Source organism: Bidens hawaiensis, unplaced genomic scaffold, assembly GCF_021521415.1.
Source record: "Bidens hawaiensis isolate Kalapana, Puna unplaced genomic scaffold, B.hawaiensis_p1.1 tig00009309_1, whole genome shotgun sequence".
NCBI lineage: Eukaryota > Viridiplantae > Streptophyta > Magnoliopsida > Asterales > Asteraceae > Bidens > Bidens hawaiensis.
In genome coordinates this window covers 817,070-843,380 of record NW_027491686.1, presented here as the reverse complement: position 1 = coordinate 843,380, position 26,311 = coordinate 817,070, and the positions used below count along the sequence as shown (strand labels likewise).

Here is a 26,311-nt window from a genome sequence, read left to right as displayed (position 1 = left end):
TTTTAACGAATGAGATTCAACAGTTAGTGAATGAGGCCATTCGTTAGTTCAAATTTTGAACGAATGACCTTGATTCGCGTGAAATTATTGGATATAATCCCAAGGTTAGACGAATGACGGTTCATTCGCCTACATCCTATTCCATTGTCTTCTCTAAACGAAACTCTGCCAAAATTTCTTCTAAATTCATTACTTGCATTTTTGCCTCATTGATCGGTCTATTTGTATTCAACAGGTAATGGCAATCATAACCATATGATTCTCGTGGAATTTCATCGTTGTTTGAGTGTTAATTGGTTCAGTAAAACTCTGAATATTAATCGATGAATTAACGATCGATAAAATTCTTAACTGAATCAACATTAGACTAAAAAATCATTGTTTTACGTACATGCAACTGATTTCCAAAACATGATTGATATGGTTAATTGTAAAAACGTTTGTAGGAATGGATGGGATTGTATACAGTATGGTGAATGCTGATGAGATCGAAGAAGGTGAATTTGTTGATCATTCGTTAAAGAAAGAACAAATTGCCTTGCTTCTGGATCTAAATGATGATGAGATTGAGGAATTGGGTAAGAATGTGGATGTGGAGATGGAAGATAGTACTGATACAGGTATTCCTCACGGGAATGTACCTAATTTTGAAGAAGTGGAAGTGTAAGATGTTACTGCTGAAGAATATCCAGAGTTTTACACAGATAATAACAATGACTCGGGTATTCCGTTCTTTACAACTGAGCATTTCAATGCAGCAGAGCATCGATTACAGGAAGAAAATGATAAGTTAAAAGCTGCAGAATCAAGCCATGTGTCCACTACAGAGAAGAAGCGGAAACGTGCTTTTGATGGTATGTTTGAGCATAACATTGAGAAGATGAATAAGATGATCGAGACCTTCAGATATCATGACCGAGAAAATGTGAAAGTTGAGAAAGCTTGGGAATCTGCATACCAGATGAAGAAGTACAAGCCTGCTAAAGATGTTAAAGGTGATATGGTGGCCTGGCAGTACGATTCAGATCTTAAGGTATATATCGTGAAGTGGGAGCATGGTATTTATTATTTCAGACGCCTACACGATATTTTATCTATGCCTCGATGGGATGTACGAACCTTAGCTAATCGTCCATTTGTTAACCGTGGAGACGATAAATGGGCTAGCTGGTTCTACAGGCAGTTATTGCATGAAACCCGCTTTGGTTTCAAATTCTTCCAGCCTCAGGTGCCGACACACAAATATATTGACGAAATAGATGCACGCACGGGATGGAGGAAGTTAATCTTAATAGTGAAGCCACCGAAGACGATGAAGAGGGTTCCGATGAAGATATTCCCTCAGAGTCTATTCACCTCATTTAATTATTGGTATTATGATAATCATACAGGTGAAGCGGTTATTGTTTAAGGCAGGGTTCACGCATGAAGACATTACGTGTATTTGATCCGATGTGGCTGGTCAATCTATCTGAGTCTGACAACGACGCGTTATTCACAAATCAGATCAGATTCGCTAATGTAAAGGATTATGATCTTGCAATGCAGTTTCAGAGGGTTGTTCGTGTCTGCTACACATACAAGATTCATAGTTGCGTTGATTGGAAGACAAAGATGTTTCAACTCTAAAGTATGATAAAGAGCTCGAGACGAGGGGGAGTTTGTTGATACACGTTTTGTACGTCTTATTCTTTATCAGGACATTAATGTAATTAGTTTAAAGTATAGGGTTCTTAATGTAAATATGGCTAAATGGGCCATTCGCTTTAATGTAAGTTTCATTCGTTACCCTGTAACGAATGTAACACATTCGTCTAATCTGTAAGCTCATTCGTTAACCCAGATTAACGAATGAGATAACGAATGAGGGCTACTCGTTATATGTTAAATGTATTAACGAATGAAGAGTTCATTCGTGTGGTTAACGTAACGAATGACACACGTTAACTGTTATGTTAACGAATGTGGTCATCCCCAATATATATGCTGTAAATTATTCATTAATGTAAGCCTTTTCAAGTTTGTTTATCAATTCTCTCTCGTTACTCTGCCAGTTCATTCTCTCACATCATTCGCATCAATCCTAACGTATATCGACCTTAATCGTATACCTAACCATCATGTATCGTCGTAATCATAAGATTTAGATCCGAACCCCAAGCTCTTTCATGTTGCCATAGCTGAGATTTATTATTTGGACAAAATTAAATCGAATTAAGATAATAATCTTGGATGAATTATTATTGTTTTTAGGAAATATCACATCTATATATTTTAAGTATTTTGGGTTAATGTGGAACCGACAATGTCTAAACGACCAATAATAATTTGTTTTGAAAAATAAATTAACGAGACAAGTTGGGTTGGAACCGATATAAATAACCTGACGATATATGAAAAATATAACGTCACTTGAAGTAATTGATTCATTGGAGCAAGAGGCCAACACGCGAACAGAGACTGCGGAAGAAAAACTCACCACTACAAATAGCGGGTCACCTCCACATTTCTTATGAGCATGCCTACCTCAATGCATGAAAAGTGTCGTTCATGTGGGTGAGCCATCGAACAAGTGTCGCATTCTGGTGAGTCTCGCGCAAAATGTCGTGTCGGTGACTCTAGACGTGACACATGTTCTGCTTAGTCACATGGAAGATGCTATATAGAAACGTTGGGTGACCAGTTTTGAGACACCAAAAACAAGACCAGCCACACATATCTTCATAACTAAGAAAATTAGAGAGAGAGAGTAGAGGGAAGGGGGGGAGCTGGAGACAATTCCGGCGATGGTGGTGGCGGCCGGCAGTGTTTTAAATACTAGTTCATACTGACCGGTTGAACCGGTAATACCAGATTTTGAATATCAGGCCTGTATTTTGAGCCCAGTATTTTTGGGTGGTTTGTTGGAACATCGAACCGGCGGTTTTTTCTAAAATATCGGTTTAAACCGGCAAACCAGTTTAAATCCCAATAGATTTTTGATATTTTGTGGCTTCTATTTTTTAAAATTACTTCTAACCTAGTGATTAACATTAAAATGAGTATACTTTTGGATTATTTTTTAAAAAACGAATAGTGTTGTATTATTTTTTAATTATGAATTAACTTTTGGATCATATTTTATTATGGAATCATATGTTTTTGGGTTATTTTTAAGTTGAAGTTGCAATTATATCAAATTACAAGGTAAGCTACAAAACTCGGTTGAATCTTCTGATACAACCCGGTTCAACCGGTTGTATCATTTTTTAACCTAATCCGGTATGAGTTAAAAAACGGTTTTTAAAACATTGGTGGCCGGCGGTGGTGTCCGAAAGCGGCCAAAGCCCGTCTTCTATCCGGAACCATTTCTCGATGCCCCGAACGCGATGGTAAGCCGTGATTGTCCTAATTTTGAGTTTAAGTTCATTAAAATCATGTTTTAAAATATGGACAGATTGTTCTAGAATTTCGTGCTTTCAAAGATCGTGTTGGTACGAGAAATCTAACGGTCTGATTACCTTGATTTTTGTACAGAGAGTTAATAACTGAAAGATGAACATTATGAACGGGGAGATGAGGTTTTGAGCTGTCTAAGTATGGTGTTTAGACTGTTTTTTGCGACTCACTTTCTGATCAGATTTGCAAAACGCAACTCTAAAGAAAAGTTGATCCGTGGACTGGCCTTCGGATCAAGCTTAAATTTTTAGTCCTTCCTAACATATAGATATTTGATTCCACCAAAGGAATCGATGATTAGATTTTTGGATGGTGAGTTATAAGCTTCATAAGTTACTGGTCAGAATCTAGAACAAAAATAGTTTCTTAAAATGAGTTGCAAGTAGGTTTTGAGGTGTCGTACAGACGATTCGAAACCGAAGAAATGTTCATGACGCAAAAACGAACGTGTTGGCATATCCGGATCGCGTTACATGCGGTTTTGAATAATCTCTAGATGTGAACCGCGCGTGAGATGGTGTAGCTTTTTGATGTATGTCTAATAACCCTATAATAATGACCCTCACAACTAAGCTTTAATATTAAAACGAAAATCCTAAAACCACACACAACCAACAAGTGTACCGATTGCAAGTAGTATAGACCTAAGAAGTCCGAGTATCGAACACGTGGACACGTAAGACGCTAACGATTACTAACCCTAGACAAGACCTACCTTAGAATAATATTTAATTGATTTTTGATTTTTAATTACTTAACTGAACTAACCTAACTGACTGACAAAACTTACCAAAAATAGAAAACTTAACGGGGAACTAACTATGTTAACTTAGGATGGGGAAAAACGTCTACCTAGGTCTGAATCAAATTGTAGGCCTAACAAGCTAATGGATTGGATGACTTCAAGACACCGGTCCCTAAAGATGACACGACTAAGGATCGCTTGGGCTCACTGGATCACCTCTCGGTCTCACTCAATAAGCCTAAATTACTCAAAATCGCCTAAAACGACCAAACCGGGAAACAATTGCTAACGTGTTCTAATGAAGGATCACCTCTCGGTCTCACCAACACTCGACCCTAATGGCAATGAACACTACACAACCAAGGATAGAGGAACAATTCAACTTAAACCAAAATAGATCAACTAGTCGCTCAAAACACCTAAACCTGACAAGAAACGAACTCGCTCTCGCGCAATCCTTATTCTAGCATGCAAAGGCAATAAGACAACCCTAACTTCTTATCACCTCTCGGTCTCAAAGAAGGTTTTTAACCGCTGTACTTAATTCATATAATCACGCAACAAAACCCTACGGCGATACCTACCGCAAACAAACCCTAAACACAAAGTCTAGAATCAAACAATGCACCGATCAATTAATACAAAACTAATCAACCGACACACGGGGTTTATGCAATGAATCACTAAATTTCCAGCCCTTAAACACAACCTATTTCATGTCTAAATCAAACTTTACAATAACAATTAAGGTCTATTAATCAAACAATCCATAAAACCTATCAAACACTAACAATAATCATCATTCCTAGGTAGAACTAACAAGATTAGCCTCTCATACTTTTTGGACAGCCATGAACATTTAATAAACACATCATTAAACTCATACCAATCATCTTAACAAACATCCAATGATCAACAATAATCAATAACAAATCAATCTTTCAAGTAATTGTAAAACTAGTTAACAATTAAACAAGAAAATCAAAGTTACAATGAAATTATTGAAAGGATATGGCTATTCCAGACTGCTCCTTGGCTGTAAAACTTGTCGGTGAATGATCCCGACACTTGGTTCTTGCTTCTTCTTCCTTCCCTAGCCGTTACACGATCAAACCCTAAGCCGAAAAAAAGATTTTCTTCCTCCCCCTTGCTACTGCCTGGCCGATCGCAGGTTATAGCCCTCCTTACGGTTTTTTTTCTTTTTTTATTATAATATTAACAAGAGGCTTGGGCTTTTCCATGATGTAAACGGGCCGGGCTTTGAGTTTTACTTGAAAACGTATGCGTAAAAGGCTCGTAAACTACTCCAAAAGCTCGGTTTCTTTCTTTCTTTCACCCAAAACCTACAATATGAATAAAATTATGTAAAACCTATCTAAAACAAGTTAAATCACATAAAATGTAATACAAAAACCTAGATAAAAGGTGCGGAAAATACGTGTGTTTTACAACACATCACTTTTATCCTTTAAGCTTTGATAAAGTTAGACTGTGATAGATTGGCATAAATAAAGTTAATGAGTTCAATTAGGACTATTGATATATGGTTAATGATATTTTTAACTGTAGTTAGTTTACAAACGAATGTTGAAAACGATAGTATAAAAGTGAATAACTAATATAAACTCATGACCGCGGGTGTTAAAAATGATACAACCAAGACTTGGACAATTTCGTGTGTATTTAGTTTATAAATATATGTGTGTGTGTGTGTGTGATGTTTGGACTAAAATATTTTTATTTGGATAATTGATTAACAAAAGAGTATTATATTTGTTATAAACCAATACTTAAACAACATGCTAAATGATGTGCTTTCAAATATATTCATACTTGAATAAGAGAAAGCTTGCAATGTGGGAGATAGAATGTTATTACACTTAAACTTCATCATTTGGAAATGGAATTGGAAAGGATATCTGGATAGCGATGAACTCCTTGAGTCAAACTAAAGGAATTATATTTGGTTTATAACGCGTTCTAATGCAGTTTCGACTAGCAATCAGATAGCTAAAGAACACAATGATTCCATTCAAACGATTCAAACAAAATGATTTGGTTAACAAAGCTTAAAGCTTACAAATTCTTTATTAAAAATCAATTAACTGTCTCAACAAAAGACCTAGCAACTTTATTTATAAATAAAATAAACAATTGGGCCGAGCCAACTTAATGGACCGAATGCTCCTGCATTATACTCTCTCTCTTGAAAAAAAGTTGTCCTCGAGTTTTGCCTCCTGACCAAAGCCACCTGGGTCGAAAGGAACATCGGTGCGCTCCTTATTTATTAACACCATGACATGCCCAAATAGTTCAACGACGCAAAACGCCTCGCACGATTCTAAATGTATACCACCCGGGTCGAAGGGAGCATTAGAGCATTTGTTGTTCATTTTATTCGTTGATATTTGACTAAAAGAACGGTGCCAAGTTGGGCCAGAGAGCATCGAGGGCCCTTGCATTTGTGTTGCTCAAACCTTTTAATCCTTGTTTGCAATTCTTTGTAAGGCTTAGAGAAGTTGAGCTTTGGTGAGGCCCATATATAGTTGAGTTAACTAGATTAGGCTCTACAGCACCGACGTGACTGACATTAATATTTGAACCATCATTTTTTCTTAAATATCCGATTCAAAAACATAAAGGCCCCGTATATTTTTTTCTTGTTGCATTGTGTGTATGCAATCATTATGCATAGCACACACATAATCATAATTAATGGGTAAATCATCACTATGTTTGGTAACACCAATCTCACTTTCAATTTGAACTGAATATTCCGTAATTAATCCCTAAAGTTGCGGTTCAATATTCAAACCATTCTTGTTGATTTGAATTTTCAAATCAATAGGAAATCCCAAGTTACCCGATTCTCCCACAATTGTCGGCTGAATGAATGGAACTTCTATAGCTAACTCATCTTCATTGGTAGCCACCTTATCACCACCAATAGCCTCTATTGTGACACCAAAGACTACCGCATCACTACCCATGGCCTCTGATTATGCTTCCTCACCCCCATAGTTATCAAACACGGGTGCCGAATTATAGATAAAGCACCATCAGAAGGATACACCTCTTTGTCTTCACAATTATAAAAACAAGGAGGTGAATGTTAGATAAAATCGCCATGGACAGGATCCTCCTTATCCCCGGTTAACTCGTCCTCGACGGGTTCTTCCGGTTCTGTTTCCTTCCATGTCGACGTTGCCTTAAGATCTCGGATCCGTTGCTTGAGTCACCGAATCTCGTGTCGTAACTCGAGGTCGCGTATTATTTGTCGGAGTGTTTTGATCTTAAGATCCCATGGATCGGGATAGACTCCATTGCTGCCTCGGTCGGTGAATCTGCAAATTGGATATCGATCTTCTCCACAAGCACGTGAATTGAACATACTTCTCTCGTTGCCTCCGGCGGCAAATCTACGCTCGAGCAAGCATCTCGCTCCACGCAAAGCCATTTGAACAACCAAAGCTCTGATACCAACTGATGCCGTTTCGACTAGCAATCAAATGGCTCAAGAACACAATGATTTCATTTAAACGATTCGAACCGAATGATTTGGTTGACAAAGCTTAAAGCTTACAAATTCTTTATTAAAAATCAATCAACATTTTCAACAAAAGACCCAGCAACTTTATTTATAAATAAAATAAACAATTAGGTCGGGCCAACTTAATGGACCGGATGCTCCTGCATCACCTTCCATTATGTTTATCCCTATCCCTAATTAGAGTTTATCTTTTATTCCTTTTATTGTCTTTTGAATTGATGTATAGTTCAATAGTAATTAGGAATGCATTTGTATTTATATATTCCACCATTTAATAAATAATTCAAGAGCTTTTGATACCATAATCTTTATGCTATTAGAGCAGAGTTTACTAAAATCCACAACAAAACCCTGATACTACCCCATCGATAACATGGTTAGAGATAAAGAAACTTCTTCCAGCAGCAAAGAGATGGCAGAATCCACAACCATCGATCCCAGCTCTCCATATTACATTTATGCCTCGGACTATCAAGACAGATGTAGGTGAACGAATCCCTAACTGACATCAACTATGGGGATTGGTCTCGGGAGATGACTAATTTCTTGTTTGCTATGAACAAGACGGGATTCCTTGACGGTTCAATCCCAAAACCAGAGAAGACAAACGGAAAGTATATGATATGGATGCTGTGCCAGGCAATTATAAAAGGATGGTTAACTACGACCATGGATAAAGAAATTAGAGGTAGCGTTAAATACACAAACACTGTTCTAGAAATCTTGGAAGAAAATCTTAAAGAAGGGTTTGGAAATGAGAGTGCACCATAAGCTTATGAATTGAAGCAATCACTCACAAATACACGACAAGACGGTTCATTGGTTTCAACATACTACAGAAATTGAGGGGGATATGGGACGAAATACCACATGGCACATGCGGGAACTGTTCTTGCGGGTTGGGAAAAAGGATGACCGAATTCAAGAAAAAGGAACGACTATATGAGTTCCTTATGGGCCTGGACTCAGACTTTTCTTTAATAAGGACTCATGTTCTCTCAATGAAATGAGGCCCAACACTAGGTGAAGCCTATCGGTTAGCCTTTCAGGATGAGCAACAAAGAAATATTATAGCCTCAAAGACAGCCTGCAATGGAATCTGCTGTGTTCCAAGCTTTCTCATAGAATCGTAGGGATGGGAACCCATCTCAACCGCAAAGGTATAAAATGGTCAAAAGGAAGTGAAGCGAAACAACACATGAGAACTCAAACGATGTACCCACTGTGGTAAAAACGGCCATAACCGAGAACGGTGTTTCGAGAGGATCGGCTATCCTGAGAGGTGGACGGGTAAAGGAAAGCATGAAAAAGGAACACCAAAGGTCGGTTGTGTAGATTCCGAACCAACCTTAATTGGAGGCTTAACCAAAAGTCAATATCAAGCCCTACTAAAGCATGTAACCGAAACCGAATCAGCCACCCAAGGTGATAAAACGCCTAAGCTAACATGGCCAGTAAGTTAATAAATTTTGAAGAATGGATCATGGATTCGGGCTCCACGAAGCCCATTATACACATTCTCGACTCACTTGAAAATAGCAAAAGTGTTGAGAATGAACCACCTGCTTTGATACCCAACGAGAGTAGTATACTAGTAAAAGTAAAGAGGTTGCACCCTGATGGGAGCAATCAAAATTAAAGATGTCCTATATGTTCCTAATTTTTATTGCAATTTACTTTTCTTCAGTCGTTTGGTAAAAGATTTACAATGCTAGGATAACTTTTTTCTGGACTTTTGTGTCATGCAGGACTTATGCTCGAGGAAATTGATTTGTGCGGGGAAGTGTGCGGATGGTCTATACAGGATGGCAATGGTAACAAGATAAAGAAAGGATTTGACAATAAGAACTGATGCAGAAATTTGGCATAAAAGACTGGGTTACACTTCTTATTCGAAATTATGTCAAGTTGGTTTTATTGAACATGTTTCTATTTATTACAAACAAACTCGTAAACCTTTCCCTAAGGGTTTTATTAATACAAATTTGTATTTTGAATTGATCTACTATGATATTTGGGATAAATATCGTAAGTCTTCTACCGGTTATGTGCCATTTTTCCTCATTATAGTCGATGATTTTGGTAGAGTTGAATGGACTTACCTAATCAAACACAAAAAGTGATGCAAGCGAATGTTTAATAAGCTTTCAAAAAATGATCAAAACTTAGTTTGGATGTTTAGTCAAAACAATTCGTTGTGAAAATCGGGGAGAGTTTGATGATAAGTTTAGATGCAAATGAAGGGATCTTATTGGAAACAACGTGTCCACACACGCCTCAACAAAATGGTGTGGTGGAACAAAAACATCGCCACTTACTCGAAACGACTCATGCACTTATGTTTCAAGCAAGCCTGCCTAAGAGATTTTGGGCAGAATGTGTCCAAACAGCCACTAATATCATAAACAAACTACCTTCAAAAGCAATCAACAAGACACCTTATGAAATCGTTTTTTCCAAAAAGGCTTCATATGATCACATGAAAAGTTTTGGTTGCCTGGTTTATTGTCGAAGCACAGAGACAGGGGGGAGGCCGGGTGCTTTTTTGGGGTATCCTCTCATGGCACTAAAGGCTATAAAGTGCAAGACATTTAACATGGAAAGATTATTACAACTCGAGACATTAGGTTCGCTGAAAATATTTTCCCCATTGTAAAAGTCAATGTGAGAAGTGAAAACATAAGAGAGTTCAAATTTCCTCAAGAGTTCGATATTTATTTTGAGCCTGAAAAAATCATAAAAAATCAACCCATTAGCAAGTCCACTAATGTGTTTGATCCAAAAATAAATCAGCCCAATAGTGAGACTAAGCAAATGGCCATCTGATCCAATACTCGATGGCCTAATACATGGCGATAATTTATTACCCAATGATGATTATGTAGTGGATGAAATCCCACCTTCTTCTGTTACCGAAAATAATGGTGCCATGCATGAGCAAGATGTCATGCATGGACCCATTAATGAGCCATGTGAAAGAAGAAATATAAACCAACCCAAGCACCTTAGTGACTTCAAGGTGAATTTGCCTCCATCCATAGACCACACATGATCAAGCTTCCTTGATGGTATGTTGGTAATTTCCATCTTATTAGGCCTGTCACGTGTAGGTGACTGGGTTAGTTCTATTGGGCCTATGAAATTCATTAATGATGTAATGGTTTTATGGGGTTACAATTGGGCTTTTATATTTAGGCTTTACTTGTTGGCCAAGCTAGGGTCTCCCTATAAATACATAGTCATGTTAGGGTTATTGTATTGTGAGAGGGATTATTGTATTCAAGTTTTGAGCTAGTTTCTTAAGTATAATAATACGTGAGGTTTACCCTAAATATTGTGTGCTCGTTTATGTTTTTGTTATCAATTCATTCTTGAATTGGTATCAAAGCCTTGTGCTCTTGGTGTTTATCAATCAAATTCATGGTTGATTGTCATCAAATTAAACATAGCCGTTGTTGTTCGATTTTTGCAAGAAAAAGAAATCTTGCCATGTAGGTGCCTTGATTGGTTCATTGAAAGAAAAAGTCAATTGAAGTTATATATGGTTTCTTTTTCTTTGTTTCCTGACAAGAGTACAAGAAAGTATAAATAATAATAAAACTTGGTTTTATTTTACTTCTTCCATTGGTTTTCGAATTCAGACGATACAATCTAAAAAGGAAAAGGAATAAAACGTTGGTTTTAATTCTTTCGTTTTCTTTAGTTCAACAAAGTTTGATCAACTTGTTTTGTGGCTGGAGTTTTACGGCGAACGATGGGTGATAAAGAAACAATGATGACGAGCGGGAACCTGAATGCATTCCAAAGTCCCATGCTTACCGCTACCAATTACACGGTATGGGCTATACGAATGAAGGTACTCTTAAACGTGCATAAGGTTTGGGATACCATTGATCTAGGTGCAACCGATGATGATAAAAACAACATCGCGATTGCGTTGATTTATCAGTCGATCCCAGAAGCAACAATCATGCAAGTAGGTAATCTTGAGTCGGCCAGGGAGATTTGGAATGCGATTAAGACGCATAATCTGGGGGCTAATCGGGTTAAGGAGGCAAGATTGCAAACTCTCATGAACGAGTTTGATGGTATGAGGATGAAAGAGACGAAGACCATTGATGAGTTTGTGGCAAAACTCTCTTGTACGGCGTCGAAGGCGGCAAGTTTAGTAGAGATGATCGAGGAAACTAAGATGGTCAAGAAGTTCCTTTCAAGTCTACCCCAAAGAAAGTTTGTTCAAATTGTTGCCTCTCTTGAACAAAATTTGGATCTCAAAACTGTTGGGTTTGAAGACGTGGTGGGAAGTTTAAAACCATACGAGGAGTGGTTTCGGGAAGAAGACATGAATTCCGAAACCCAAGGTAAGCTTATGTTTCAAAGGTCTGAATCTTCTGGTAGTCGGTACAATGATCGTGAGTCCACTCGTGAAGGTCTTGGACGTGGAGGAGGGCGAGGACGAGGTGATCGTGGGTCGGGCCAAAACTGCAGTCATCAAGAAAAAGCCATGAACCGGGAAAATCGTGAACATAAGGGCAAAACCCGGGACCTCGCAAAGGTTCAGTGTTATCGATGTGATGAGTTTGGACACTTTGTCCACAAGTGCCCCAACCGGAAACAAAACGTTCAAGGTGAAGCAAAGTTAACTGAAGCATCCGAGACAAGGGATCCATCTCTGTTTATGATGCAGAGTGTTCAGGAAACGGTGTTCTTGAATGAAAATAAGGTTATGCACGGAAACTACGAGTCCAAAGATGGAGATGAATGGTACCTAGACAATGGCGCGAGTAACCACATGACGAGTAACCGGTCTTTCTTTTCTGAACTTAATAATCGTGTCACGGGAAAGGTTAAGTTTGGAGATGACTCTTATGTTGATATAAATGGTAAAGGGTCGATTTTATTTGATGCTAAAAGTGGTGAACAGCGTTTGCTTACGGGTGTTTATTTTATACCGAGTCTTCGAAGCAATATTAGTCTCGGTCAAGCCTCAGAACGCGGGTGTGATATTCATATAAAAGATAACTACCTTACGATGCATGATGGGCAAGGTAGGTTGTTGATGATGGTGACTCGTTCCCCTAATCGGCTATACCGGATACAATTAAAAATTGGTAAACCGGTTAGTTTACTTAGCCGAATTAAAGAAACAAGTTGCTTGTGGCATGCTAGGCTTGGTCACTTGAACTTTGAGTTAATAAAGCTAATGGCTCGGAGGGAGATGGTTGAACGGATGCGTGGCCTTACCCATGAAAACACGTTATGTGAATCTTGTTTGGTCGGGAAGCAAACGAGGCAATCATTTCCTATTTCAGCGGAGTTTAGGGCAACTTGGGCCCTAGAACTTGTGCACGGCGATCTGTGTGGACCGATTTCCCCTCAAACAATAGTGGGTAACAGGTACGTGTTTTTTTAGTCGATGATAACTCACGATTTGCTTGGACGTATTTGTTGAAGGCTAAAGTTGAGGCGTTTGAAGCTTTCAAGAAGTTTAAGGAATTGGTTGAAAGAAAAGATCAAGACGTTTCATACCGACCGAGGTGGTGAGTTTACCTCACATGAGTTCAACCAGTTTTCTGACATGGAAGGCATTCGAAGACATCTAACGACACCATACACACCTCAACAAAACGGGGTGGTTGAAAGATGGAACCGAACCTTATTGGATATGACACGGAGTATGTTAAAAGCAATGGGTGTTCTGAATTACTTATGGGGTAAGGCAATCCGACAAGCAATGTGCATCGAGAATCGGATTCCTACTTATGCCTTAAAGGAGAAAACGCCATACAAGATGCTAAAACAAAAAAAACGAATATTGCTCATCTTAAAGTATTTAGTTGTGTGGCGTATGCAAAGATAGTGGGCACACACTTGAAGAAGCTCGACGATCGTTCGAGGAGTTTAGTGCATATCGGAGTCAAGACCGGGTCCAAGCTTACCGATTGTTCGATCTGAATACCCAGAAGGTTGTGATAGCTCGTGATGTGGTTTTTGACGAGAAAAAGATGTGGGTTTGGTTTAATTCGGGTCAAACCAATGAAGAAACTGAGTTAGCATCGGGTTTATTTTGGGTTGATTGGAATGGGGTTATTGATACCAGAGTTGGGCAAGTTATAACCGAGCCTAGGGGAAGCAACAGCATTAGCGACGAAAATTCAGCTTTGTCGCCAAATTCAACGACAGCTTCTATCGCTAATTTAGATAGCCCGTCAGCACTTTTAGCGACAGATTTTGATACTCTAGTCACTAATTCTGCAACTCAACAACCTCTTTAGCGACACCAACAGCAACTGGTTTAGCGACAGTAGTACTTGACGAACCAGAATTTAACCTACGAAGATCTACACGTGTTTCGATCACACTGGTTAAGTTCAATGATTGTGTCCGATGTTCGGAAGTGGAGGACATTGAACTTCTTTTGTTAGAAGAAGGTGAACCAAGGAATTTTGGTGAAGCAAAATCCAAACTAGAGTGGGTAAAAGCTACGCAAACGGGACTAGAGTCCATTAGAAGAAACGACACATGGAAGTTGACCGAGTTACTGAGAAATGCGCATGGTTCGATTAATAAATATAAAGCAAGACTCGTGGCAAAGAGTTATATGAAACAACCCGAAGTCGATTTCGACGAGGTCTTTGCTCCGGTGGTGAGACTTGAAACCATACGTATGCTCATTGCCATTGCAGCTACTAAAGGATGGTAATTACATCATTTGGATGTAAAGTCGGCATTTTTACATGGGGAGCTACAAGAAGAGGTCGGTCTTTGTTTCTCAACCAAATGGATTTGTTAAACCCGTGGAGGAAAACAAGGTCTACAAGCTAACCAAGGCTTTATACAGTTTGAGGCAAGCACCAAGGGCATGGAATACCAAGCTTGATGGTATTTTAGGGTTTGAAATTTGTGAGGTCCTCCAAAGAACAAGCGGTGTATTGGAGATTGATTGGAACCAACATTATTATTGTCGGCGTGTATGTTGATGATTTGGTCGTTACGGGTTCAAACAACGATCACTTAATCAGTTCAAACTTGCGATGCCCAAGAAGTTTGAGATGTCTGATTTGGGAATGCTCACATACTATCTCGGAATCTAGTCTCACAGTTGGAGAATGAGATTCAAATCCATTAAAGTGCTTTTGCTCGACGGTTATTGAAAGAAGCCGGGATGGAGGATTGCTATCCTAAAAGTGTACTCATGGATGCTAATGTGAAATTTTCTAAAGCCAAGGATGATGTTGATGAAGATGCAATGGAGTATCGAAAGTTGGTTGGGTGTCTTCGTTACTTGCTAAACACTCGACCTGATTTGGCGTTTTCAGTTGGCATGGCTAGTAGATACATGCAAACTCCAAAGAAGGCTCACTTGGCAGTATTTAAACAAATTCTTCAGTTTATTCAAGGAACTGTTGGATGGGGGATCAGGTATAAATGAGGTGGATCAAAGGAGTTGATCGGGCACAACGATAGTAGCCATAACATTGATGAAGATGATGGAAAAAGCACTACCAGTCATGTATTTTATTATGGGGGAGCCCCGATTTCTTGGTGCTCACAAAAGCAAGGCACCGTAGCGCTTTCATTGTGCGAGGCAGAGTATATGGCAGCGAGTTCGGCTGCGGGACAAGCCGAATAGTTAGGTGAACTGTTGGCAGAATTGACCGGAAGGAAATTGTAAAAGGTAGTGCTAATGATTGATAACACATCAGCGATTTCCTTGGTTACAAATCCTATTTTTCATAGTCGGAGCAAGCACATAAAGTCTCGATTTCACTATATACGGGAGTGTGTGGAGCGAAATGAGTTAGCGGTAGAGCACATTAGTGGCAAGGAACAACAAGTTGACATTCTTATGAAAGCACTTGCGAGAATCAAGTTTGACGAGATGAGAAGATTGCTTTGCGTTGAAGATCTCCTAGTTTCGAGTCGGAAATTAGGGGGTGATTGCTGGTAATTTTTATCTTATTAGGCTCGTCACGTGTAGGTGACTGGGTTAGACCTATTGGGTCTATGGGATTCATTAATGATGTAATGGGTTTATGGGGTTACAATTGGGCTTTTATATTTGGGCTTTACTTGTTGGCCAAGTTAGGGTCTCCTTTTAAATACATAGCCATGTTAAGGTTATTGTATTGTGAGAGGGATTATTGTATTCAAGCTTTGAGCTAGTTTCTTGAGTATAATAATAATAATAATAATAATAACAACAATAATAATAATACGTGAGGTTTACCCTAAATATTGTGTCCTCGTTTATGTTTCCGTTATCAATTCATTCTTGACGGTACACACCCTTGCTAATTATCTTATGATACATTTTCTGACTCACATAAAACTTTCTTGGTGGCCATCAGTATCAATGATGAGCCAAAAACCTTTGGCCAAGCTATGCAGGACGAAACTGGAGAGAAGTAATGCAAAAAGAAGATTAGGCAATTAAACAGAATGAGACTTGGACCTTGGTTGAACTTCGGAAAGGTAAACGTGCTATCGACTCAAAGTGGGTTTACAAAATTAAATACTAACCCAGTGGCGAAATCGAGCGACATAAGGCACGCTTGGTGGCAAAAGGGTTGACTCAGATGGAAGGCGCGGATTTCCATGATACATTCACGTTGGTGACTAAACTTGTCATTGTACGAACCTTGATCATGATTGCGGTAAAACGAAATTGGATTATCCACCAGCTCGATGTAAATAACGCCTTCTTGAATGGGGATTTAAAGGAGGAAGTCTATATAAAAATCCCACATTGCTTCTCCAAAGAAAACGAGACAAGAGTCTATAAGCTGAACAAATCTCTTTATGGATTGGAACAGACCTCTAGAAATTGGTACAAAAAATTCACTGCTGCACTTACTAAGAATGGTTTTACACAATACAAAGTCGACCACTCTTTGTTCTTATTCAATGAATCGACACTCACTGTTGCGGTTTTAATATATGCTAACGACATGATTATCACCGGGAATCACATAGAGAAGATAAGGCAAACAAAAGATTATCTTAACAAACGCTTTAGTATCTTGGCAGCTAAAGTATTGCTTGGGTGTTGAAGCGGCGAGAACTAAAGACGGCTTGGATTTAAGCCAAAAAAAAATACACTCTTGACATCTTTGAAGATAGTGGTCTTCTTGGCTGTTGTCCTAGCCTATTCCCGATGGAACAAAACCTAAAACTCGATTACTATGTCGAAAGTGAGAAAACAGATGGCCATCAGCCGACGTCTTATTGGGCGTCTCTCACATCTCCAATTTACTCGGTCGGGCATTGCCTAATCTATTAATATCCTTAGCCAATTTGTCTCAGATCCTAAACGAGAACACACGGAAGTTGCAAGACGTATCTTACAGTACCTCAAAACGACACCAGGTCAAGGAATTTTCTTTCCTATAGATGGCAATTTGGACATTGTTGCTTATTGTGATTCTGATTGGTTAGGTTGTTCCTTCAGAAGACGATCTCGTACTGGTTACGTTCTTCTATTGGGAGGTGCTCTGGTTTCATCGAAAACTAAGAAGCAATCAATGGTTTCTCGCTCCTCAGCTGAAGCAGAATACCGAGCTATGGGATCTACTGTTAGTGAAATTTTGTGGTTAAGATAGTTGTTAAAGGAACTGCGGGCTGCTCCCACGAGTGTTATTGATGTCAGTTAGGGACAACAATACTACTCCCTTATGCTATGATAACCAAGATTCGAGTCTCATGAAATATTTCCGCTGTAAATTAAGTCCAAACAACAGACTGCAGACCTTTTTACCAAACCATTAGTGGCTCAACAACTTCGGTTTCTGCTTGGCAAGCTGGGGATTTGTGATCTTCATATTTGGTTTATATTTGGTTTATGATATGTTTTCCATTATGTTTATCTCTATACCTAATTAGGCTTTATCTTTTATTCTTTTTATTCTCTTTCGATATGATTTATAATTCAAGAGTAATTAGGAATGCATATGTATTTATATATGCCACCACTCAATAAAATAATTCAAGAGCTTTTGATACCATAATCTTTACAAACCAATGCCGTTCACATCTCAACAAACATATTGGCGTATAAAGACAATGATAGATGACTTTGGTTGGGTGATTAATTGGAGGATTTCAATATATCTTTGTTGAGACATCTGACTAGAGAAAAAAATAGGGTGAATGAAGAAGGTTATATTCACAGTTGATTTACACTCGGTTTCCGAGTTCATTTAAGGATGGAAAAGAAATGAAATGGAAGAAAAGAAAAAAAATATTGTATTCCAAAGATTTTTTGTAAGGAAAGAAAAGGAATAAAATGAGACAAACTTGTGTTCCTGAGTTTCATTAAATGGAGGAAAAGAAAACAAATGAAAGGAAAACATGAAGAAATACAGAGCAATTTGAAAGAAAATGTTTTCTTTCCAATTTGAAAAGAAAAGAGAAGAAAAGAAATGCAAGATAAAATAGGAAATAAATGAAAATAATTTTTTTTTGTCTCTTTTATTTTCTCCATTAAGTGAACTCGGGAACAGAGCGTTAATGTTGGTTCCATTAGAAAAGAACTGTTACACATGGAGAGTGGCGATAAATAAGTAAACAGAATACCAATGATGAAGGCATTATACAATCACGGTTGAAGAAGCATCAAGGATCTGATGGCCATCCTAATTTTTTTGTCACAAACAATATACCGATTCAAAGTATTTTTCTTGCTATGGTTCATATGAATATCACATAACAATCACTCAAATTCCGATCTTGATGTAATTAATTACACAAACTTTATTGTTTAACTATTGTAATTTTACAAAGTCATTGCCCCTAAATATAAAGTTAGAAACTAAAACTAAAACACTTATTAAACTAGTCATGCACAAATCAGGTATTTTCAGGAATTTGAACCGGGTAGGTATCGGTTTATGGTATGATCAACAGAAGTCAAGAACCAGGTCTGGTAGGAACCGGTTTCCGGTATGGTAGGGTGTTTGACCGGGTTTTGGCTGGGTTGTACCTAGTTGAAGGTGAAACCGGGTCCGGGTAGGAACCGCTGGGTGAGGCCCGGAACCGGGTTTGAAAATGAATAAAGAAAGAATGTTGGTGTTTTTTTTTTTTTTTTTGTTAATATTGGGCCTGAAGAGAAAAGCCCAAATAGGTTTTAAACAGTGTGTGGGTGTCGTCGTCGATGAATGAGAAGACAACATAATCCGATCACTGGCGATTATTATTTCATTTCAGTTAATAAATCGAAATGGCTTCCAGGCGCCTTCTCGCTGAGGTTCGTTCACCCTCCACAAATCATATATTTTTATTTCTGTGTGATTTGGAATACGAAATTGTGCATTTTGTTTCCATATTTCTTTTGTTAATATTATATTTCGTCGGTTTCCAATTTGGTTTAAACCTAATTAGGGTTTCATTTGGCTTAAAACTTTCTAATGATTTGAATGGGATTGGGAAAAGAATATTTTAGGGTTTAAGCAAGGTTTATCTTTCATGTTTAGGGGATTCTTAGTGAGTGGAATAGAATTTGGATTTCATTAGGGTTATTGGTTTGGTGTAAAGTATGAAGCTGCTCACTGATGTAATCGGAGTATTTGTATCACCGTTCTGTTCATTTTACACACATTCACAAGTCACACCCTTTGAACCATTGAAAGCGGAAGCGTCTCGTCATCTTGAAATACTAAAGATAGTTTCAAGGAACTAAACGTAAAACTTTGTTGAAGCGAATTATTAGTATTATTATGCTTACAAGCATAGGTCTGTTGTCATTTTTGACAACAGACTTAACCTTCTAAAGTTAATGGACTTGACCATTATTTAACAAGCATTAGGACTACTTGCGTTTTACACTTCAGACTTCTACTATCTAAATTAATAAACTTTGACCATCAGTCAATATAGTTCACACACCATAGCGTAGATTTCAGAACAGAATATAGACAGACATAATGATCAGTATGATTCGAAGTTGCACCTCCTTTAGAGTTTTTAGTGAGGGCCAATCATCTCGAATTTAATCAACATTGGATTCACAGTTGGTTTTGTATTCACTGGATCGAATCTATAAATACTGACTGTGAAAAGGTTTATAACTAGGAGAAATATTGCAGTGCTGAGTATTTCCGTTTAGTAGTCCTCAAAAAGGAGCCTATTCATGTATTTAAGATAATGTTTCAAGCTAACAAAATGTCTAGTTATCCAATCTTACAAGAAAGTTCAATTATTTTAACTCTTATTTTGGTACAAACGAAAGTTGCAAGGTGGGCTTGTTTTTGGGTTGCTAGTAGTAACATGCTTGAGTTAGTTATATAATATTATAATGTTTCTAGTAAAAGGGGTTAACGGTTAACAATCTCTGCACACAAAGATGTTCGATAGTTTTTATTACCAGAATTTTGTGTTGTCAAATGACCTTTTTAACATATGTATCCATTAGTTTTCCCTTTCACGCCTCATTGTGATTATATGTAATATCCGTCTCACACTTGTTTCTTGTATAGGTGTCAAAGAACTCATGGTTGAAGTCGGTTAAAACCTTATTTCCATGTTCTTATCACACTTCCCCAAAGTTTGGAAGGAGTGCAGGTTCACATCACCTTAATTTTTGAATTTTATCATTTCATTTCTATTCGCTAAACCACAAACAAACACCTTGAAATATACAGGAATCATTAGTGAAAATAGAGTCCAGTGTTCTTTCAACAATCAAGAACACGAAATTTCACATCCAGCATGCTCAATGATCCTGTCAAGGGCACTGTACTCCACAGATGTTGCCACGCAAGAAATGGGTCCCACAGGTATGCACTATTAAAGTTTGTTTTTGAAGAAACATATATCATTATTTAGAGTTGTTGTTATGCTTAACTGCAGAGACTGCTAAGGAATTGCATGATAAAATGATCAAATCTGTGACAGAACAAAGAACCGCGCCTCCAAATAATTTGCTGTGGAGTCTTATAGAAAAATGTCAAAACCGTGAAGACATCAAACTTCTGTATAATGCCTTGGAGAATCTTCGAAAATTTGTTAGTTATAATCTTATTGAAAACATCATATAACCGTGTGGTTTTATGGTTGAAGTGATTTGATAGTGTTTGATGTGTTTAAATTGCAGAGGCTATCAAATCTTAGAATTTTTGAGAATTATAATGATAATCTTTGTCGGGCAGTATCCAAGGCGTGTGTACGAGCAGAGGCTATAGACTTTGGTATGATTATATGTATGCAATTCGATATACAAAATGGCATTTTTATTCTGTGGGTTTCATTTATAATATTCAAAATGGCATTTTCATTTTGTGGGTCCCACTTTTATGGTGTGAAGAAAATAATTAAGTGATGGTCGATCCTGTTTAAAGCAGTTCAAAAAGCTTGTGGCTTGTAACTCGCTTGAAATTGGCTCATTTTTTAAATGAGCCATGCTGGCTGGGTATGTAAATGAGCCAATCCCGAGCAAGGTAAGCTTGGCTCGTTGACTCGCTTGTTTGGCTGGATCATTGATTTGCTGGTTGGCTCATTTAAATAAAGCCCAAATTTTAATATTTATAAATTATGAGGGTATAACCCAGATTTAATACATGTAAATTTTTAATTCTTTAGTTTATTAATAATAAATTATGTGTATGTTAAAAATAATACTTTTTTCTTTGTATATATATCAGTATGTTTGAAAATATAACTTTTATTTTTTAAATAACCGAACTGGCTTGACAAACCACAAGCTCGAGCTTCTAACCGTTTCTAGTTTTTTACAAACCAAGCTCAAGCTAAAAATTTAATTTCTTTAAGATAAACAAGCTTGGTTTGTAAACGAGCCGAGCCAGAGTTCAAATTTCACAGCTCGTCTTGGCTCATTTACAGTCCAAACACAACCTAAGTTATATTTTGCATATTTGCAACAGGAAAGAAGACGCTTTGGAAACGCAATGTGTACGGGTTGACTCCTAGTGTAGCATCTGCAAACAATATACTGGTATCTTATTTTTGTAAATCTGTATAAGATTCCCTTTTCTTAGTTTTATATGGTATTTTATGCATCTGTTGCCATGTTATTGCAGCTGTATGCTAAACAACATAATGATGTTAATCTCATGGTGGATATACTGAAACTCTTGAAAGCAAATGATGTGCCCATGCAACCTGGTACCGCTGATATTGTATTTAGGTATGCTAATTAACTACATTTTTTTTATATAACGTGACATTTAAAAGCATCACATATTATATTATTATTATTATTATTATTCATACAGCATTTGCTACAATACCGATAGCTGGAAGTTGCTGTGTAAGTATGCAAAACGGTTTGTCAAGTCGGGAGTAAAATTGAGACGAACTTCATTTGATACTTGGATGACATATGCTGCCAAAATAGGTGCCCATTTACGTCACTTATTATTATTAGTTTATTATTGTTATTTGTAATATTATTAGTTTTGTTAAGTTTTGGTCATTTTACACCTGTTGATATCTTTTTACAGGAGATGCTGATAGTTTATGGAAGATTGAGAAATTGAGGTCAGGATTGATGAAAACACACACAATCGGTAGCGGATTTTCATGTGCCAAGGTATTAAGCGTTCGAATCTTGCTACCGTCTTGTAAATATGTTTTGTTTCGCGTATTGTGTTTTGACTAAGTGGCCGAGTTTTTGCAGGGGCTTCTTCTTGAACGCAAACCTAAAGAAGCGGCTGCAGTAATTCAAGTAGTCACTCAGGTACTGTTTAGCTTTCATTTTGTGGGTCCCATACTTTTAAAAAAAAGTAAAATGATGTAAAAGAATACAAAATAATGTTGTCCTTTTACATGTTATTACTTGATGACAGACATTACCAGAGTCGAAAAGGCCTGATATAATGGCAGAGCTCGAGAAGTTGGTTAGTGAATGGCCTTTGGAGGTTATTAAGAGTAAAAAAGACGAGGACCAAATGGTAATTCATCACCATATACTATAAGAAGGTAACCGTTTTGGTTAATGATGTATTTGATCTAACTCTTTCGTTTACAGGCATTGGCTGCGATTTTGCAAGAAGATATCCCTGCAATGATCGATAGTCTTTCGGGCTTGGCTGTAAAGGACTTGAAGATGGGTGATTTGACCAATATGTCCTTTTGAATTGTAAGTTTGATGTTTTAATGGTGACTTGACCAAAATGCCCTTGTGCGAGTTGAGAACTGTTGTTAGCTAGGGTTTGATTTGATTTGACTTTTAAATGTGGGTCAAAATAAATAGATGCACTCTGTATAATAATACTTTTTTTTGCAAGCAATGCAGTTTTAGAAACACGTATTATTATTTTCGTCTATCTAATCTGGAGGGGGGCAAACTTGGTTTTATAGGAACCGGTTCCGGGTTTAGTCAACAAAAGTCAAGAGCCGGGTCGGGTGGGAACTGATTCCGGGTAAGGTCGGGTTTTTAACCGGGGTTTGCTTGTTTTTATCGGGTTTTGACAGAGTCAAGTCCGGGTTTTGACCAGGTAGAGGTGGAACCGGTTCTAATGGGTCCGGGTGTTACGCCCACATCTAATCTAATCTGTAAATTACATCATGTTCATAAAGTGTACAGTTATATATTGTCTACATAAAGATGAAATATATAAAAGATACATTTTATATTCATATAAAAACGAAAAGTAACTATAAACGATACACAGAGACATTTATAGACGATTCAAATACATTATTTCAAGCCTTCATGAAAATCAAACCATACATGAACACGACAAATTACCTTAACCGAAAGTATTACTGACATAACTCCTGTCAACATTGTTGCAAAGGATCTGCAACACTTTCCGGTTACTTGGGCCTACACAACGCGGTGTCTTGAATTGGTTTAGTGCGGATCCTAACCCAACATAATGATCTATAATCTTCTGAAATGTACCCCTCCTTAGAACCCGGAGCTCTAGAGGCCCGATTGCATTGACTTTTCGCGAGCTCACGTAGCCCGCGTCAACAAACGACTTATCCAAAGAATTACAACACTCTTTCAAAACAAAGTCGCTTGCGTCCCCGCTCACTTCCCAAAAGATCACATAGTGGCCAGGATCGGTGGTCAGGTCAACAAAGCTCGTGAAGTCAACGACTTCGAGTTTCTCATCGGCTAAAAGTTTTGCAGCTGTTTCAACTGATAATTGTAAATCTTTTTCAGTGTTTTTATCTAGGTTGATATTTAGCATCAAGTTTCTTCTACAAACAAATTGCAGTTTTGGGGTTGCGTTATGGAACCCGATAACCTTAACCACATCTCCTAGCCGATACCGATACAAACCTGCAAAATTAGTGACCACAACCTCGTATTCTTCACCGAGCTCAACATCAGTTAACCCAATTGGTTTGAGCTCAATTGAATCGGACTCATCGATCTCTCTCAACGGTAAGAATTCAAAATACCCAATGTTAGGAAGCACAGTGAAAGACGTCATCTCCGGAGGCAATTCTGGGTTTACATTTGCCCCGATCCACCCTTCTGACGACCCATAATCCGCACTCAACAACCGTAACCCGCCCGCATAAACCCTTAGCTTTTTCAAATACGGCTCCATTGACCCGGTCATGATCGCGTAAATGTACTTACAGTTGGGAAATATTTCTGGGATCAACCCGTTCCAATCATTTGAACCCAAACACTTACTTTGAATTTCATCAGCCAAATCAGGGTTCGGTGTCAGAACTGCCGCCATGGCGTTTCTGATCGACTGAACTGTGATCCTGGATGACAGAACACCAGTTCTGATGTCGGAACAAAGTTCCGACCAGACTAGCTCGAAGGTCCTGAACGAGTGAACGATGCTATGAGCGAATGTGGATGATATGACTTGGATTTCGTCACGGAAAATGAGTCCACATAAGAGATGACAGTATAAAGACTGATGGAAATCAGGTGCGAAAATGACTTCGTCCGGGCTACAACACGGGGTTTGCATGGTCCGCATCGTTTTCTTGAATTGCGTGCTTCGGTATACGTTTGTGGTCGCGGTTCCTGCGAGTAGACCGCCTTTGGTTGTGAACTGCTTACTTCCAAAGATGAAACTCAAAGCTTTTCCATTTCCAATAGGAAATTCCCTAACATAATTAGCAGAAAAAGTCTAATTAGTTTGTAAATTTCGTACCGCATTTGTGCTGTAATTTAGGGGTCCCAATTCCTAACATGACATGAAACACGATATGGAGATAATGAGATTTGGATCGTCACTTATGTTTCGTTCAATAAGAAACTAATATGTTTGGCTAGTTTACTCAACGATGTCGATCCTTTCACTTGTTAAAATTAGAACAAAGATATATTTTTATAAGGTTAACTCGTTGACCCGTTTGAATTTAGAACAAAACATATTTTTATAAAGGTAAGCTTGTTAACCCGTTTAAGACTAGAACAAAATTATATTTTTCATAAGGTAAACTTGTCAACCTGTTTAGATTTAGAACAAAAAAAAATTATTAGGTAAACTCGTCAACCCGTTAAAAACTAAAGTAAAAAATATAGTTTTGTAAGGTAAACTCACATTTAAAATCAGAATAAAAAATGTACTTTTATAATGTAAACTCGCCAACCCATTTATTGAAGTTTTTGCCACAAATAAGTATGTGGGTAGTGTACGGATTAATTGATTCACAACCCGTAAACCATTTAAATAATCAAAATATATTTTTTCCATCAAAATACCTGTTTCTGAAAGCAAAAGAAGTGCGGTAAATCTGCATTGTGGTTTCAGTCAATTCGTCATTGAACGGTACAAATTTGGGCTTCCCTTGTGTAGTTCCAGAGCTACAAACATCAACAAAGAATTAGTAACTCACCAAACAAACCCTGATAGAATCTTTGGTTAATCAGAAAATTTAACTACCTTAGAGTGATGGTCGTGATCGGTTTTCCGGTGAGCACAGGGTGAGAAGCACCATCGGCAATTTTTTGAATATACGGGTCAAGATCTTTGTGGGTTACAACAGGAACAGAAGAACTATAAGTTTGAGGATCAAATCTACCATTAAGATTCCATTTTTTCAAGTATTCTGCTTCACAATTATCTTTCAAGATTTTCTTTAATGTTTCAATTTGAACCTTTTTTGCATCTTTGGTTAAAGATTCAAATTCTTGAATCACTGTTGCTGAATCAAATTTGTTCTCCATTTCCTTGATTCTACAATCAACTGGCTGCAAGTTATTCAAATGGAAATTGTAACAAATTATAACAAAGTAATAATTATAAAAAGAACCATAAAATTGAACTAAAGATACACTTTTCTTGATGTCACATTCCAAATAATACATTATTGGGGCGTTTAAAGATCAATTATTTTCGGTTTTAATAGTAAGAATCCCGTTACATGAAAACTCAAGAAACTTAATGCTAGATGGACTCAACCATAATTACCATTTGTAGTAAAAATGTAAATAAAAATAAACCTAGTATTTATAAAGTAAGTTAGGGAAGATGAGATGAGAACAAACATTTTCTCAATCTCACGATATAATGAAACTGTTTTCAACAAAATCCGACTTTAAAACCATATTTTTGGTACAAATTACAAGAAAGGATATATACCAAAATAAAAAATACAATTATCTGGATAGTAAAAAATAGTGATATGATAAAAAT

General features: G+C 37.6%; 3 protein-coding genes across 3 annotated transcripts; 2 read left to right on the top strand and 1 right to left on the bottom strand.

Annotated features, from left to right (window-relative positions):
- The first annotated feature begins 11,487 nt into the window (after window positions 1–11,487).
- LOC143531940 (uncharacterized) lies at window positions 11,488–14,008 on the top strand. The gene is made up of 3 exons (XM_077027122.1): window positions 11,488–13,130; window positions 13,188–13,447; window positions 13,590–14,008. Exons 1-3 carry the CDS (start codon window positions 11,488–11,490, stop codon window positions 14,006–14,008), a joined length of 2,322 nt encoding a protein of 773 aa, XP_076883237.1.
- Window positions 14,009–14,928: 920 nt separating this feature from the next.
- LOC143531939 (uncharacterized) lies at window positions 14,929–23,010 on the top strand. Its single transcript, XM_077027121.1, has 13 exons — window positions 14,929–15,155; window positions 17,185–17,308; window positions 20,207–20,291; window positions 20,372–20,506; window positions 20,580–20,734; window positions 20,824–20,917; window positions 21,611–21,681; window positions 21,767–21,873; window positions 21,962–22,083; window positions 22,190–22,278; window positions 22,366–22,425; window positions 22,535–22,639; window positions 22,717–23,010. Exons 1-13 carry the CDS (start codon window positions 14,929–14,931, stop codon window positions 22,822–22,824), a joined length of 1,482 nt encoding a protein of 493 aa, XP_076883236.1. The 3' UTR covers window positions 22,825–23,010.
- Window positions 23,011–23,413: 403 nt separating this feature from the next.
- Window positions 23,414–25,866, bottom strand: LOC143531928 (jasmonoyl--L-amino acid synthetase JAR4-like). The gene is made up of 3 exons (XM_077027111.1): window positions 25,559–25,866; window positions 25,378–25,479; window positions 23,414–24,776 (listed from the first exon to the last, which is right to left on the bottom strand). Exons 1-3 carry the CDS (start codon window positions 25,840–25,842, stop codon window positions 23,441–23,443), a joined length of 1,722 nt encoding a protein of 573 aa, XP_076883226.1. The 5' UTR covers window positions 25,843–25,866; the 3' UTR covers window positions 23,414–23,440.
- Between the last annotated feature and the right edge of the window lie 445 nt (window positions 25,867–26,311).

What these genes read in the sequence shown, in the direction of transcription:
- LOC143531940 (XM_077027122.1), top strand. Translation starts at nt 11,488, where the DNA reads ATGGGTGATAAAGAAACAATGATGACGAGCGGGAACCTGAATGCATTC. An exon ending in CAAACAATAGTGGGTAACAG is followed by an intron (nt 13,131 to 13,187) that starts GTACGTGTTTTT and finishes TATTTGTTGAAG; the next exon opens with GCTAAAGTTGAGGCGTTTGA. An exon ending in TGTTCTGAATTACTTATGGG is followed by an intron (nt 13,448 to 13,589) that starts GTAAGGCAATCC and finishes GCGTATGCAAAG; the next exon opens with ATAGTGGGCACACACTTGAA.
- LOC143531939 (XM_077027121.1), top strand. Translation starts at nt 14,929, where the DNA reads ATGGATGCTAATGTGAAATTTTCTAAAGCCAAGGATGATGTTGATGAA. An exon ending in CATCTGCAAACAATATACTG is followed by an intron (nt 21,682 to 21,766) that starts GTATCTTATTTT and finishes ATGTTATTGCAG; the next exon opens with CTGTATGCTAAACAACATAA. An exon ending in GCGGATTTTCATGTGCCAAG is followed by an intron (nt 22,279 to 22,365) that starts GTATTAAGCGTT and finishes GAGTTTTTGCAG; the next exon opens with GGGCTTCTTCTTGAACGCAA.
- LOC143531928 (XM_077027111.1), bottom strand. Translation starts at nt 25,842, where the DNA reads ATGGAGAACAAATTTGATTCAGCAACAGTGATTCAAGAATTTGAATCT. An exon ending in ATCACGACCATCACTCTAAG is followed by an intron (nt 25,480 to 25,558) that starts GTAGTTAAATTT and finishes TGATGTTTGTAG; the next exon opens with CTCTGGAACTACACAAGGGA. An exon ending in TCTTTTGCTTTCAGAAACAG is followed by an intron (nt 24,777 to 25,377) that starts GTATTTTGATGG and finishes TAATTATGTTAG; the next exon opens with GGAATTTCCTATTGGAAATG.